At 35.3% G+C, this 17628-nt stretch overlaps 1 protein-coding gene across 1 annotated transcript in view; it reads right to left on the bottom strand.

Annotated features, from left to right (window-relative positions):
- Window positions 1–10809: 10809 nt before the first annotated feature.
- Window positions 10810–17628, bottom strand: part of tmem120aa (transmembrane protein 120Aa) — an 8433-nt gene continuing 1614 nt past the window's right edge. Inside the window, exons 3-12 of the mRNA XM_007562993.2 lie at window positions 17492–17623; window positions 16894–16953; window positions 16717–16812; window positions 16500–16589; window positions 15276–15341; window positions 15093–15154; window positions 14173–14265; window positions 12387–12451; window positions 12214–12282; window positions 10810–11475 (exon numbers count right to left, since the gene is read on the bottom strand). Of these exons, the coding sequence (XP_007563055.1) occupies window positions 11362–11475; window positions 12214–12282; window positions 12387–12451; window positions 14173–14265; window positions 15093–15154; window positions 15276–15341; window positions 16500–16589; window positions 16717–16812; window positions 16894–16953; window positions 17492–17623 (847 nt within the window). The 3' untranslated portion in view covers window positions 10810–11361. The remainder of the gene's footprint in view (window positions 11476–12213; window positions 12283–12386; window positions 12452–14172; window positions 14266–15092; window positions 15155–15275; window positions 15342–16499; window positions 16590–16716; window positions 16813–16893; window positions 16954–17491; window positions 17624–17628) is intronic.

Raw genomic sequence — 17628 nt, forward strand, 5'->3', positions numbered from 1 at the left:
TATAAACTCATCATCTGTCAGATTTATATATGCAGGATCTGTGTGGGGGCATCCTCTCTTCTTCTCTCCACTGAAAAGCATCAGATCTATAAATTTTTAGAGATTTTAGACATGTGTTTGCCTACAGAGTGAAGAGCTTTCTGTGTTATCTATGGGAAAATGAGTTTAATGACCTCAGGACAGCATTACATTACACACAAAGAATGTGCTGATAGTGAGTTAGAGTCTGCAAATTTCACAGTCTGTAGGCAAGACTATTAACTTTAATTAGATTTTAATGAAGTTACATCCCAGGCAGAGACAGAATTGAAAAAGCATTTAGGGCCATGATCTTCACAGAAATTTAATTTCAACAATTACAGTTAAAATGAGATATTTACATACGTACATATGTACTTTTTCAATAACTGTTTGTAAATAAGAATTGCACAGTTTTCTGTCAGTTTGTAGGTGTTTAGACTTTTAGCTTAATTTATGTTCCTGTTTCGTTTCTCAACTGTTTTTTTATTATCTTGTCATTTCAGTTTTTTCCTTGCATTAAACTGTTTTTATTAGCTGCATTTCTATTACAAATGCACAGAAAACTTTATCTATATTCTGCTCATTTTGCAATTGCACTTTTTCCATTAAACAGGAAATGCAAATAAAATCACACACTTAAGTTTGTTCTCATGATAAGTAATTAAAAACATGTCGTGTCATCGTTCTCCAACCACTTCCTGTCATCTTCTTCAACGTTTCCAGCAGAAGTAACATCCGGTTGTTGATCACGACTCTTGTGATTCAAAAAACATATTTCCATTGTAGTTTTGCAACAATACACTAATTTCGAGACAGATGAAAAATGAAAAAAGTCCTTTAAATTGTAACAAGCTGTGTTTACATGTCATGAATGGAACTCCTTTTCCTTTGAAAAACTAGCATTTTGACCCACAGCCAATTTGTTCATACAAATGCAACAGCTGTTTCACACAGAAATTGACCTCATATGTTTTCATCAAATTTAGTCAAAAGTCTAAATTCCTGCCGTATCTCAACTGGTTTCTTCAGGAATAGTTTTCGCACAGAATGATGCAGAAAGTCTTCCAGAAGCTATGGGAGGAAATCCTCCTGTGGGTCACTGTCAACTGCTGGGTGTGTAATTGTTCAGTGGTCATGCTGTACCTGACTGCTGAGTGCTCTGCAGGAGGCGCTTATGCTGCACAGCGCTGGGCGACTGCAGCCACTCAGATGTAGGACAAGATGTGTGGAGAATAATTTTTCTTTAGTTCAAACCAAATTGGCCATCTGGCCTCCAAGAAGCCCCAGTGTGTGTGAGAGCGAACCTTTTGACCCAGTTCATTGTTCGTTCTGTGTCCCGCAGGGCCAAATATTTTATCCATGTGGGTTAAGGACGTTACGGGATGCTGCTGTGTGTGACGGTGTGAGAAGGTGGAGATGCCTCGCACAGGCAGGTGACGAATAAAAGTTTACACTCCTCATTAGTGAGGTTTTGTGGGGAAATTGTATCATAATGCAAGTCTTGTCACATGATGTCTGTTATCGTCATGTACCTCCTCTTATAGCCCGTCATTTAGATCAGTTGGTATTTCATACTTTCTGAGCTTTTAAGAGAGTTCTCTTCTAAATTATCCACTAAGCACAGAGTTGTCTAGTTTTTTTTCCTGTTTTATGTGTTATAGGTCAATGTTGTAGTCTGTGCATGCTCCCAAGTGTTTATAGAAAATTAGATGAACATATTAGATAAGGCCAACATTCCAACTCATTCCAAGCGTTTAGCATGCCGATGTGAGTCAATCTTCACAAATGTACAGCGTCTGAATAATGTGGCATGTCGTCTCTTTATTTGCCTCTCTGTCTTTGCTTCTTTCTGTATTTGTCTGCTTGTTTGTATGATTTTTCTTTCCTTGCTTGTTTGCTTTTTCTTTTCTTTCTTCCCTACAAGTTGTTCTTTCTTCTTTCATAATCATGAACAAATGGGAAAGCTTGACTGGTTGAATGTAAATGTTACTTTTCATGTTTTAGCTTTCATCTTTAGTGCTTTGGGTGGCTCTAATGTGAGATTATGGATTTAAAATTCATGATCAGAACAGAAGAACTTTTATATAAAAGGTTGAGGGTCGAGTTGAAGTCTGGTCCAATTTAAGAACTTATTACGATACAGTGGAACCCTGGTGTTTTCTGTGGTTTGGGGCTACAGCAAGCATTACACAAAAGTATTTTCTTTTGAATATTGTAGATATTCGCTACTTTAAAAAAAAATCATAAATAAGCACATTTTCTTCAAATAACTTTGAATTATTTAATGTCTTTGCTTCCCAATTGACATTGAACTCAGACTGGGAGAACGGCAGAGAAATCAAAGTTTAAAGAAGGTCATAGCATTAATAATATCACACCTCAGTATAAATCCAGCAGGTTTTTATAACTACTGGATCCACAGAATTATTAGGAAGCATTGTCCTTTGGTTACAGCTGAGCTTTGCTCCTCTTTTTTCCCCAGTAGTCTTTTATATATATGTATATGTATATGTATATGTATATGTATATGTATAATTATTTACAAGAGTAACAGCGTTCTAAGTACCGGAGATTTCTGTTTCTACCAAACCTACAGCTTAACTTTACTCAGCTTAAGGAACACCTTACATTCAACAAATCAACACCTTTAAAACACATATTTTCCACATACTCTAAATTAAAATGTGCATATTTCAAGGGAGTGAAGGAGAATTTGCTTCATAGCAAACTGTTGACCCAGATCCTCCAAGCATACTGAATGTGCAGAATCCAAGAGATTTTTTAATCAGCAGAAGTTTTTTTTTTTTTTTCATTTTCTCCACTGATAGAGGTCCACAGAAACAATCTTTTATTTCTTCCTCAATTCTGTTAAGTTTGGATTGTTGAGGTAAAATGCATCCAGTCATGTTGGTGAGCTGTATTAGATTGTTTATGTGGAAATGTCCTGCTTTTCTGATTGCACGTGTGATAATACTTGATTTATTCATGTAATTTTCCTCCATTAGAAATGCCTTCTTAAGATATGTTATGCAAGAAAATTCTGCAAAAATCACAAGAACAAATGTTGCAGTTTAGGTTTTGAAGGTCACACTTTATTTACTTTAAGATCTGCTCCCAAGAAATTTTGGGAAGCGCAGAAGTATCTGCAGAATCAGGTCATTTCTGAGTTGCAGTGTTCCAGAGAAGTTCCTGTTTCCCTCCAGATAAAACTTTTAGTCTGTGGACTGTGCAGACAGCAACTCATCAACTGTTGTTTTGTTGACACATTGCTCAACAATGTTTTCACAAAACCCAAACAGTTTGAAAAAGTTAGTTTTCTGATCTTTTCTTGCACATCGTGACAAATAACCCCAAAGTAAATCAGACGGAGTCTTACTCATCAGGGAGCCAACACATCTAAAACTTTGACAAAGAAAGCTAAGAAGAAGAAAATAAGAGCTAAAGTAGAAGCGAGGTCAGGCAAATAAAATGTTTTAATTGGTAAACATCAGGATAAGTATCTCTGTAAAAACAGGAGTTTGCTGATCTGGATGATAAAGGTGTGTGGAAGCACAATGCCAGATTGGAAAGACAACAGAAGTAATCTTAGAGATATGTTATGAAGCTATTTCCAAGCAATTTGAGGTCCAAACACAGAAAGAATATTCACAAACCTAACTGGCACTCAGGATTTCAACATGGCTGGTACTCTCAGCTTTAGAAGAAAACTTTATTACTTTTATTGTTAGTATTTGTTGTTTTAGTTGTTTTTCCACATTTAGTCACGTAAAAGTACAAGTAGTACTTTTTAATGTGTATATAGCAAGCAGTAAAACCTTGTTTATTTGCACGATGAGTTGTGAGCAGCTCTGGTTAATGTGGTAATTGTGTTTGCTGGCGGTTGCAAGGTTGGGTTAGTAAATTAAAGGCTTATCCGATAACTGAAACACAACAAAGTGGGAAATTACGTCACGTCGACTTCCCAGTTACGAGTTTTGATGTAATTGAAATGCAGCATTAAGTATTTTCAGTCCAGTAAATATAAACAATTAGAGGAGTTTTATACATATTTCTATTTACTACAGAGTCTGAGTTTTATTCTTGTCATTTTGTTCTCACACATGCAGGAGACATAAAGATCTAAAAAGATCTGTTTTGGGGTTTTTGTTTACTGTGTTGTTACAAACGTGGACATGAGAAAAATCATTCATACAATATTAATAACCGAATCTCCGTTCCCGATATATGATTACTAATAATACCCAATTGATTTTATCTAAATAAAACATCAACAACTGATGAGTTGAACATCATAAGTTGTTGATGTTCAACTCATCTGTAAAGGTTTCCATAAGTGTAATAATTTCTGAGTTGCTTAAAATTGTAAAGTTCTGACTGCAGACTGACAAAGAAACGCTTTGAGGTTCTGAATCCACTTGGCAGCGCACGGCCTCCTCCAAAATGCTGTTTGATGGTTCAAGTGGTTGTAAAGGCTCATGCCAAGCTCGTCTACTACACTGTCTGCTTTTTGTGGTTGTTATAGAAACCCACTGCACCGACCCGAGTGAGATCAGCCCTGCAGAGTGGGGGGAAGTTCTGCCAGGGTTACTCCCAAAGAGCCGCCATGTAATAAAAATGAATTCTCTTTTTTCCCTTCAAACTCTGCAGGCCATGAAGCTCTCACTCTTGGATTTCCTCACCGCTCACAGTTTCATTTAACAAGAGGCTGTAATCATGCTCCTGTCCCATTAAATATGCATGTTTAATTTGTCTCAGAGTTCGTATTTCGGGAGGTGAAGGAGTCGCTGTCATGGGACTTAATTTGCTAACGAGGAGGGGAGAGATCTGAGACCCAGCGCTGCATGAGCAAAAAGTCTTTTTCCTTTTTGAATCTGTTATTTTGTTGAAGCGTTTACTTTAATGCGGATGCACTTCGCGTTTCTCCCAAACAGTCAACAGAAAAAACACTAACTGTGCCCTGGTGCAGGAGAAGGAAGGATCCTGCAGCATCCTAATCTAACCTCTGGAGAGCATTAGAGGACTGATTCAACAAATTTTTAAAGGAATTAAATCTAATTTATTTTGTAAAAAACTATTAACGTCCTTGGGGATTTCTTATGTGCAAATCTTTCAGATCATCAAACTAGTTTTAACATCAAACATAACTCAAGTAAATGCAAAAAAAAAACAACATTTTTATGAAGATGAATTCCTTTAATAAAAGACAAAATGCTATTCAAACCAACTTGTCCTATGTAAAAATGTAACTTCCACACTAAAAAAAAAAAAAACTAAGTAGAACCTTAGTGCCAACATGAAGTAGGCTAAAAGACTTGAAGTAAAAACTAGGGCTAAAAGAAAAGACTCCCCACGATAGTCCAGTAATTGAAACATTTATGTTTTCAACTGATGTGGGTCCCTTTCTCACTGCACTGTCAAACAAAGCAAGCCTTTTGAAAAATCTGTTCCTCTCCTCACCTGTGGTGGCGCTGCACCAAGAACCACAGATAAAAACAACATAGAAACCTCTGACAAAGACACCGAGAACAACTTCCTTAATCACGAAACGTAAACAAAAATGGAGTGGCATCAGATTTTAGTGGTTGTAGGATTTCTCTTTTGTCTCTTTTGTCTTTGGTAAAAGTCGATGAGCCATTTCTACTGCTAACGCTAGACTTGAGCATTCATTTTTGATGCTTTAACCAGAATGCCATGGGTAAATGTAGTCCACTTCCTGCTTTCGGGGTGGTCTTCGATCAGCTTGGCGTTCACATATGCATTCAAACCGCACCAGAGTTTTCTTCAACTGAACCGAGACAGAGGTTTCTAAGCGGACCAGAGTTCGCTTCAGTTTGACCACACATTCACACCTTCCCAAGTGAACCAGACTTTGTAGGCAAACAGACTGGTCAAAAAACTCTGAAATTTTGAGATTAATCTAATTGATGAAACTCGGAGAAGAACCTGTGAACAAAACAAAATTCTTCAAAAGAAGAAATAGATAAATGAAAAAGGTCTGGATTCTTGATTAAAGGCTTAAGAAAGAAAAAACAAACAAAAAGACTCAAAATATAATATAAGAATCTTGGTCTGAATGTTTTATTAAAACTCCTGGTCTATCTGATGCTGGATCAGCTTTTTTCCTTGTGGTAATCACTCAGTCCCACATGGCAGTTTAACATCTGCTTTGCTCCTTCATATCCTCTCTCTGACAGAGCCACTCAACCATGGAGGGCCCCTCAGCCTCCTGGCAGCTGCTGGAGTCGCTCCCCAGCCGGGAGGGAAGGTGAGCATAGATAAGAGGTCTTTATCTTGGCACCTAGGGAAGGCGGGGAAGTTTAAGGTGAAGGTCTGACATCCACTTCCTCCTCGTTCTGCTGCCTGATGGCCACGAAGGCCCGTTTGTAAAGTTATACAGTAAAAGATTAACAGCAATATTTGGGTTTATTTAGCCGGTCATAGAGAAAAACTTGTGGGTGTTCATTTTTAAAGTCATATTTTCACCATTCCATTCAAACATTTATAAATGTCAGAGTTAACAATATAACTAAATAAATGTTTACTTAAAAATATTTAATTCACAAGCTAATATTTAGCTTGAAGCTAAATATTTAGTTTATTAACTAAATATTTAGCCAGAAATTGAATATGTATTGTGCTAAAATATAATTCCAAGCTAAATATTTTAATGTTTAAATCTGAGCTAAACACTTAGCTAAGATATTTAGTCAAATACTTCGTTTTTGGCTAACTAAATAGATATTTAGTCAAATATTTAGTTTTCAAACTAATTATTTAGCTCCAAATTGAATATTTATTTGCAAATAAATATTTATGTTCCAAACTAAATATTTAGTTCAGACCTAATTAAATACTTGCTAAGCAAGTACTTAATTAGCAAGCTAAATATTTAACGTGGAAACAATTTTTAGTTCCCAACTAATTATTTAGTTTAATATTTAGTTTACAAACCAATATATACCTCCAAATTAAATATTTATTTTACTGTTATTAGCAAGCTATATATTTAGTTTGGAAATTAAATGCTTGGAAAATAAATAGTTAGCAAAATAGATATTTAATTTGGATATTTAGTTTGTAAGCTAAATATTTAACTTGTGAATTAAATATGTAGTTTGTGACGCTGACATTTATGAATGATGAGTAACATGGTGAAAATATGAGCCATTTCTCCATGACTGACTGCATAAACCTAAATATTGCTGTTAATTGTGTAACTTTACAAAAGTCGCCCCATAGATGTGAGGCTCAGGCCCGATCTTCATGTCCCTGGGCTCCTTCTCGACAGCCCCCACTGCTCTGGCTTTAATGAGAAAGATGAAAGGGGGCCCTCCTCCTCTTCCTCTGCTGGTACCACCCGATCCGCTCCTCTTCCTCCTCCTGTACCGTACACTCTGGCCCTGCAGCCTTTCTGCTTGACTGGGGGAAGAAGCTCTGCTGTGGTAAATTGGAACCGAAGCTGGTTCCTATTTTAAATTTTTCAGGTATTATTCCCTCAGATCATTCATGCATGCGTTTCTTTTTTATGCCTCACACTCTGCTTTCTTTGAGTCATAAACAACATGAAACACACAATCCTCTCCTTTCAGGTTTTGCAACAAAGGTCAAAGCTCATTACTGAAGATTGTTTTATGTTTTTTTATGTTGAAATAAACCAAACAGATCACTTTGTTTATCTGCTTTTAATCTCATGGTGGCAGTGTGTTGGAGCAGCTCTGCTACGCTAGCTCTGATTTATTGTTTTGGTTATACTGTTGCATGTTTGGACAATTATTCACTCGCTTTAGATGCTGGACACTGCAAAATTTAAAATTTTTACTCAACTTATTTTGGGATATTTCTAGAGCAAATATTGCAGTAAACTTGAAATATGACAAAATTAACTTACAGCTAACAAGCAAGATATAGGAGCTTGTATTAAGTCAATAATTCCTTAATGTTGATGAAAAAGTGTCAGTGGAAGTAGTATTTTTTTCTGTAATAAATATGAAGGAATAATTGATATGATCAAGCTCCTATATCTTGCTGAAAGTTACTTGCAAGGTAGTTCTGTCTTATTTCAAGTGTACTAAGATATTTGGACTATAATCTAGACCAAAAATACTTGGTAAGATTTAGCATTTTTGCAGTTGCCAGCATCTAAAACGTAGAGTGAAGAATTGTCCAAATATGCAACAGTATAACGATAGGCGTAAATCCCGGGGTGGGGGGATCAGGACCCCCCCAATCTTGGAAAAGTCTAGAATTGCAGTCCAAAGTGCAGGAGGAGCAACAGCTGAGCTGAGCCGCTGAAGTGAGGAGCTAGCTGTTAGCTATTGCTGTGGCTCTGCAGCACTAACAAAAAACCCTTCAGTAAGTAAATACTTAAACCAAAAGACATGTAACACGTTTTATTTACTTTCAGTGCTCAATAGGAAGAAACACACTGACAATAAAAATTAGTCCACAGTTTATTTTATTACTTTGGCTGAATCATGATAAACTGCCACCTTATGCCTTGGAAATCAAAACTAGCTAAACTGCTACATTGCTTTCATCGACTTCACTCCTTTTTCTGTCGAAGGTAGCCAATATTTCAATTATATTTTGCTCTCTACTTTAATAAGGAGAGTTTGAAATGGGAGCAGCTGAGCGTTACAACTAGCCGACAGCTCTGTATGGGAGCCGAGAACAGAGGGGCTACTGCAGCTGACAGTAAAAAAAAATAAAGTATGCCTTTATTTCTTACCATCTTCAACGTAGAGCCTTTAAAACCACAAAATAAAATCTTAATATTTTTCTGGAAAACTCTGGTGCTTACCTTTAAGTTTAAGTTATGATACCAAATATTCAATTCCTACATATTTATAGGTTTTCACATGAAAAAAATAAAAATAAAAATTTAAAGCAACTTAAGTTATAATTTAAATAACACGTGGCTTGTATTGAGAACCACTGCAATAAATCAATATTTATGAGGAATTTTATTAAGTGGAGTTACTTATTAAAACTTCCCAGCTAGCAAGCAAATGTTCGTACGATATCCGTGAACGTAGTCTGAAAGTCGAAAGTTCGGACCTGACGTTCAGCAAACGTCTTAACATTCACTCTGAACATTCGTTCCCAATTAATTTTCTTTTTTTTTTCTTTTTTTTTTTGCTGTCATTTCACTTGAATTAGTTTTTATATCTTTAAAACTTTTATGGCTGTTTATATATATTTTTTCTTCTTATACAAAGCGCATACTTCTGAATGTTGTTTGAACGTTCTTGAACGACTTTCGGACGTTTTCATAAATGCTGCTTTAAAAAACTTCCAAAACAAACGTAGGCATAACGAACTTCTCTTTATTTCTCCCCCTACGAAGGAAAAACCAGAAGAAAAAAAAAAAAAACGCAGTCCAGAAAAAAAAAAAAAAAAAAAAGGCACGGGCTAAAGGCCTTTTTTTTAATCCTGTGTTTTTTTTTGTTTTTTTTTTACCAAATAAGTAAAAAAGATGATCGTAAATACAGACATTAATAAACTAAAAAGGTTGAAACACAAGAATAAAACCACAACATAAGTCTTTGATGAGGCTTTTTTAGCAGTTTTACAGTCAGCATTAATGGGTCACTGCTGCCATCTAGCGGCTATATTGATGTACTACAAGAAATTGCAGCACTTTTGACTTGTTAAATTAGAATATGCATTCAGATCAGTCTTGTCAGATTGAAATATGCGTTCAATACTTTTATTTTCAGAATAGTATTCTCAACGTATCTGTATTTCTTATTGCACTAATGTAATGTTTTAATTTTATATGTCATGTTTTATTAGTTGCAAGTGGAAAATCACAATTAAGAGAATATTAGAAAACATTCATCTGTGTGTAATTAATAAATCTAATATCTTTCACCTAACAATAAAGCTCCTGTAATAAACTGTCCAAAGCGGGGCCACTTTGGCACTGATTGCAAATGACGTCAAACTACGAAACTTAGAACAAGATCAGTAAGCTGCGTTTTAGGGGGAACCACTGTCATCCGATCATCTGATTTAGATTAATATTAACGGTTTAATGTCCAACAATAGTTGTTTGCAAACCGTAAATAAACTCAAAATGAAGAACTGTTTTACATGAATGACACTGAGCTGAATAGTGACGGTGCAAGCTGCGCAAGACAGAGTTGCTCACCATGGCGTGACACCAATCGATTAACAGGCTTTCCCGAATTGATATTTAATTGGACAAATGAACGACAAAGTATTGATGAATCAATATTTTTACCAACTCCGATTGCAAGCGGGAACTTGGCAAGTATAGGCCCAGACAACTTAGTTTAACCTTTACTTCCCTAAGAACAATTTCTTAGCAACATTAGCCTGAAAGTTATTTCTATTGTTAAAGCAGCTGTCTTCAATTTAATTCAAAAATATTTTATCCCAAATGGAAATTGTTGTCTTAACTCATATCATCCAATTATTTTCAAAGAGTTGTTAGAGATTGTGATGGATATCCAGTAGCAGTCAGTCTCACAGCAACTCTGAAGAGGCCTCTCACTGAAGACTGTTGCTGTGTGACAGTCGCTGGACCTTTTCAACTCCTCTGGGATTTGATGTCATATTTCAGCAAATATTTGAGTTTTGGACACTTACCAGCTGCTCCCAGTTGTGAAAACGATACTTTGTTGCCATGGTTACACATCATGACTGTTCTAAAAAAAACAAAAAAGAAAGAAAGTCAAAGAAAAAAAATCCTTACAGCTGCCTCTAAAACTAGAGGAATTAATTTTCCATACATGAAAAGATTTGAAAAAAAGGTTCAGAGACTTTTATTTTGCAGAGCTCTTTATTACAACGGAGCAGCTCCTGAGCAAAGTCACAAAGTTTTAAATAAATATGATTCAAGTTACACACATCCCTTAAAACTTTCACAATCTCTGAAATGGACGGTCGTTCCTACTGTAAGAAAAAGAAAGCTATGAAGAAACTGCTTGATTTAAAAAAAAAATAGTCAATACAATAATAACGTTAATTTGATTTCAATTTAGACAAACATAAAACGCAGGAATCTGAAATCCCATTCGAACAGTGAAATGGTCCACAAGGACGGAGGTCATGACAGAGGAACTCGATGGAGCTAAACCCATAAAGTTTGTTCAAAAGAAAAAAAAAACTGAAACTGGGGGAAAATAAAAACATTGAATCTGAAAAGCAGTTTTGAACATCTTTTTCAGTTTCACATTTTTTTGCTTAATTAATTTTTTTCTTCTTTTGAACAAAGTTTATGGCCCAAATTTAGCTCCTTAGAACTCTGACAAGGGTTTCTGTTTGGTTTTGGTTCTGAGGCCATGTTGGTGATCCGTTCTGGTTGCGGCGCGCTCATTCAGTCTTGGGCTTGTCTGCATTGTTTACATATTTCTGGTAAACCACGCCCAGTGTGGTGAACAGGTTTCCTATGAAGAGCACCAGGTAGGAGCAGCCGCACATCAACACCTGGATGGCAAAATAAAATTAAGGCATGGAAAATTCAGACTGGAGGTCATTTTATTTCGACACACTGTAACATATTTAGCCGCACTAAAACCAAACTCTATGTAAATGTATGTGATTTGGGTTTTGTGTGGCAGAACCACCAGATTTGTAAAGTGGAATGAAAATGTAATTGGTTTTCAGCTATTTTTAAGCATAAAAATCTGACTAGTGTGACATACATTTATATTCATTTCTCCTGAGTCAATAACTTATGTTTGTCCAATGTTTGTCCAAGTGTGGACCACCAGAGGGTGCTGTGGGAGCCTCAGGAAGTTGTAGGGAAGATGAGAAAAATTTCAAAAGTAAAACAAATTGAATTCCATATTTTTTTAATCTTAAATGTATCTGTTATTCAATCATGTTTTGTAAAATAAAATCTAAGCTAAAATAATTTATCTAAATGTTATTTCTAAAGCTCATTTTCTGATTGGCTGCCTGTCAAATTCAATAAGCTGTTTAGCTCATCAAACTAGCATAGCAATCAAGAAATGGAAAAGTTTCTGACAAGGAAAAGACCAAATGAACCATACAGCTGTCTGAAAAAATTAGTTGTGATGTCATCTGAGCAGAGCATCTTCTGCTTGTTCAATGTGGCCTCCTCATGTGGCATGTGACAAATGTGGAAAAGTTCAAGATATGTGAATACTTTGGATTTTTTACAATTGATGGGAAGAGAATGACGTTTTTTGGGAAACTAACCTGCCACTCTTTGCACTCTGGGAGCTGGAACATCTCGAAAAGCGTCATGCTGTTGTACAGTTGCCAAAACTGGAACCGAAAAAAAATCAAGCTCAACAAGACAACTCAGAAAAAAAAAAAATTATGAATTTGATTTATTGAATGATGTCACTTTTAAAACAGAGGCTACATACTTGACCGAAGAACAAGAAAGGAAGCAGGAAGGTCAGGCCTCTCCACATCCAGGACTGGAAGCCCTCTGAACACCCAGAGAGGACAGTTAAACTGAGCTGACATCAAACAGGCTTCCTGCTGCTACGAAGGCTGAGTTTAAACATTCTACAGCAGAGACCAGAAAACTGTTGTAACAGAGTAACAGAAACTTCTGCTCATAACATTCTCCTCATCCAATAATTGTTATTTTGCAATGATGTTGAGTAAATGGGGAGAAAGTCACAGATTAGAATATGTGGACCATTATGAATATAGATGTTATGATGTGCTAATAACTGATATTTACCAATATTATACATATGGTAAATTGTATTCGCAGATTAAGCTGTTCTGGGATTTTTTTTCTATAAAATGTGATTCCTAATTATTCACAGAAAATGCATAGATTATTTCATCAAGCATAAAGATAAATATGTTTTTAAAATGCAGCTTTAAAGCTGAAATCCAACTTCACACATTATTGGTTGATGTTTGCAAAGCAGCCAATCCAAAAGCACCATTAATTTTCCTAGGCTCTGACAGGCTGAAACTCCAAGAGATTCTGTGCTCTTTTGTTAGCACAGAAGCTAACAAGATGTATTAGTTTCTGTGACAGCGCTAAGATGGTTTCCACTATGGGTGCTGATTAAGTCTGGGACTTTAATGTGCTTATTTCAATTAATTAATACATGGATTTTTAACATGTTACATTTTTTATGCAATTACTCAGAAATTTTTGTTTGACAATAGTTATGTTCAAGTTGTGCTAAAAGGAGTTAGCCTATCAGCAAAGCTATTCAAGCCTAAAATAGCATCTCAATGCAAACATATAGCAGCATCCCCAAAGCTAATGTCAGCATCCATAGTCCACATTTCTGAAGAATCAATCAATCTCATGGCTGACTAAACTGAATAACAAATTAAAAACAAAAAATATCTTTATGGTTGAGTTTATTTATTCAATAATTTAGCAGTAAAACTGAACATTTTTGAATAGAAAATGTTGCTTATTTTGTCAATTGGTTTTGATTAAAATGTGATTAATTTTGATAAATTAATTATAGAACCTGCAATTAACTTGATTAGTTTTAATTGACTCCCACCATTCCATTAATATCAATGCATATAAAGGTGTATGCGGTGTTTTCACTTTGATAACAGGCTGTTTTTGTTTTCTCCAGAAACGGCAAGAAGTTGGAAATGAACAGTGGTCATTAATATCGACCCAGTTTTATTTATCGAATCGATACTGATTTGTTACAAGTAAATCGGCAATATATCTGCCACTTTAAATGCAGATATATCTCCCATCCCTACCTATTACAAATACATAGTTAAATAAATCCACTTTTTTTGTACGGGCAGTGCCAAATTACTATAAATAAATAACTTACTACATAATTATTTAAATGTGTGAATAATATTTTAAAACTGGAAATAAATACAGAAATAAATGAATTCTAATTAGTTAATATCTCAATTAAATGTATTTATTTAATTTAAAAAAAGACAGTTTATATAATGAAATAACTGTTTAATTGTGAAAAGATTATTTCACAATTTGGTAAACTATTTCCTGTTACTGTGCTGAAGCACATAATAAATTAATTTAAACTGTCAACTTCATTTATCAAAGCCTTCGGGCGGGATTACGGGAGACCCTGGTGTCTCATTGACTGCTTCGAACAGCAACTCAGGGCAACTTCTCTCCACATTTTTGTAGTGCCATGATATTGTTTAAAGTATAAACGTGTTGCCTTTACTCACCGACTGTGAGGTCCATGTTGTGTCTCTCCCCCAGCGCTCTGAGTCGGTACAAACAGCCACTCTGGTAGTAGTACTGCAGGGACTGAACAAAACCTGCAGAAAGGAAACAAAACATCACAATGGATCACTCTAACATGGTCACTAAGATGCCACCCACACCCATTTAATTATGAAAAAAAATATGCTTCTTACAATAACTTTACGACTTTCTGCTGAATATTCTAATATTCAATTTAAAAATATTGTAAATTCTTAGCCTTGTTTAAACTATTAAAATAAGATATTAAAAGATAAATAATCTAGATTTGGAAATGTCTTCCTTTAAACAAGCATTTGCATATTTACACTAGATTATTTTAATGATTCAATTATTCTACCGATTATTCTGATGATTTATCGCATAAAAAAAATTGGCACACTCTATAGATTTTTCATTCAATGTCTTTTTCCACAATATTATAAATAAATGTTCAACTGCTTTTTGAAATAATAAACATTTTATTGCCTAAAATACGACAACAGCATTTCTTTAGTGTACAGCTGATCATTCCTACTAAAGGATGCATCTGCAGCTAAAAACAATGCACTACTAATCTATTTATCTATATATATATATTTGGATTAATAATTAGCCAGCAATTCTTTTTTTTTTACAGAATTTGAATAGTTCTGGGTTGAACATATTTACAAAGAAGGTTTTTTCATCTGCAAGATGTAAATATTTTTTGTACAATTTTACTTAATATTTGCTCTGACTGTTGTTCTTTCAGCAACTGACCATTTTTAGAGTCTGTATACTCTAGTTAACAATTACTAAATTATATGATAATTATTCTAATAATCAATTAATAATTGGCTGAAACAAAAAAATATTTGTTTAGACCCATTGTTTAATGTGAAACTGGCAGAGACACACTTACTTTGATAGAGATTGTAGGATAGAAACTGATTTCTGAACATCTGGTACAGGGCCCCATCAGGCCTGCGAACAAAGGTCACACCAGGTGAGAGAGGTGATGAGGTTGAGCCGATCGATAAGTAATAATACGGTTCGTTACATTACGAACTGTGGAGGATGGGTCGGAGTGGAGATGAGGTCTTACCAAGTCAGCATGACTCCAGACAAGAAGGCTGACACGTAGTGATGGAAAACCCACCAACCTTTGATCCTGAAACAGCAAAAGATGCTCAGAGCTGGCAAAAAGTTTCCTCCCCTGAATACTTTTCACATTTTGTTGATTGCATCTAGAGCTAATCTTTTCAAAATCGCTCAAATTCATCCCAACACATGAATACGCTTTAATCCAAACCAAATGTGTCTAAACTTTGTGTCGAGCCAGAAGGATGTAAGGGTCAAAGAAAAAATGTTTTTTGTACCTACTCAACAATAAACTGAGCATGCAATGCATTAATTAAACAAATAAAGTCACCAGATTTATTGCTAGGAAGGGATGTCTAAATTATTCTAGATCCAAAACTTAAAGAGGGCTCAGCAAGTTTGCCTTACTGAAAGCAATCTTGCAAATTTTCTTTGTACCAGCTGGAAACAAAACATAGCACACAATTTGGTCATAATAATCTGCAGTGGAACTAGTACTTTTTCATCAGTATTAAAGAAATATTGACTTAAAACAAGCTCCTGTACCTTGCTGAACAGTTACTTATCAGTTAGTTTTATCTTATTCCAAATGTTCTAAGATTTTGTACTATACACTAGACCAAAAATTCTTGGTAAAATTGTGTGTTTTTGTTGTACAGCTGACTGTGTTCACTGATTAGGTGAATAATTTCTCATTTAATTTGAAAAAAAAAAAAAAAAACTTTCATAAAATAAATCCATTTTCCACTGAGTAGGTATTTCTGCACTATTTAGGCACATTTTACTGACAAAAAAGTAAAACCACCTCTTACTTACAATAAAAGAGGGGTTACTTATAAGTATAAGTACTTACGAGTATAAGTACTTATACTTTTTTTGGCTCTACCAGAGCTCCATACAACGTCTTTTTGATGAAGGTTCCTGGCCGCTGACATCTGTCCCACAGTCCTGTTATGCACTATGATATAACATGGAGAATTATTAATAATTTTGCTGTATTGGAATTTTCAATTGAAACTGGGTTTTTGAGCATTGCGAAATGTACAAACAGTACAAGTACATTTTAAGTACTAGCTACCAATTTATCTAGTTTCAGGCATTTATTTTAAATATACAAACAGAAAATATAAGAAAATCTTTAGGTTTAATCCCAACGCTGGATGTTCTTTAGACTTTTAGGTCCCTCACTGGGCCTCTAACCCAACATAGGATGAAACTAGGTACAGACCTTGAGCCGTTACTGATGAGGATGCTCTCCCGGATGGTGAGTGTGCAGTAATACCACACCAGCAGGAAGTTGAACAGAGCGTCCAGGACTCTGAAACAATGAGGGATGCGTTACATCATCACAAAAAAACAACAACAAAAAACAAATACACACTGCATCTCCTGCTGCTTTACACATTTAAAATCCACTAACTGAGTCAAATCTAAACCATTCCTACCTGTAGCTGAGCAAAAAGCGACATGTGAAGGAGAACATGAACAGGATGAAGGTCACGACCAGCTTGAACTTCTCATACTCGCCTTTATATGCAAACCTTTATATGGGTGGGGAGAAACAGAAGGAGAGTTTTGGTGAAGTGGCTCTGAAGCGTCTGCAGTGAAAATATGCAACTTACTTTTCCTGTTTGTTCAGGAGTGTTACATTAATGTTTCCCAAAACCAGCGTGAGGTACAGCCTGAACAGGGAAGACGCAGAAATCAGTCAGTCGAGATATGCAGTGTTCTACACGTTACACAAGAGGTGGGTATTTATCGCATAGTCTATCATTTATTGTGATAAATTTCTAATCACAATAAGATTTTTGATTTATTGCTGTCACAATCAATTGAAATTAATGGTATCATTCTTACTATTTTTCCCCACTGTGTATTCTGTGTAAAGGTGTATCAATAAATACAAACAAATTTGAACCAGGGTTATAATAGTTTTGGGTTGTTCGTTCTGGTTTAGTTTTATTTCATACTGACATTTTGTTTGTCTAATTCAGTTAGTTTAAATTACTTTCTAGAGTGCATTGGCTAGTTTTTATTTGTTTATTCGTCAGTTTTTTTTGTGCCTGGTGTCCTAAAGAAACATATTAAAAAGTGCTGTGCTTTTCAGTCACAGCTATAAAGTTATCTAAAAAAGTAATAAAGTTTTTATTTTCACAATAGTCCCACAAGGTATCATGATAAAACTCCAGTCCTACTTTAAGCCATGCAATGTCTTTCTACCCATTCTTCTTTGGCAGAAATGCTTCCATTTCAAAGAAAGCATGCGCTTTGTCTTTGATGGACTCTTCCATCGCAGAGACGAACTTCATCAGCTCTGGGCTCAGGTTGGAAGTCCGACGTTGTCCTTTGCAGCTGAT

The sequence above is a fragment of the Poecilia formosa genome, unplaced genomic scaffold, assembly GCF_000485575.1.
Source record: "Poecilia formosa unplaced genomic scaffold, Poecilia_formosa-5.1.2 Scaffold143, whole genome shotgun sequence".
NCBI lineage: Eukaryota > Metazoa > Chordata > Actinopteri > Cyprinodontiformes > Poeciliidae > Poecilia > Poecilia formosa.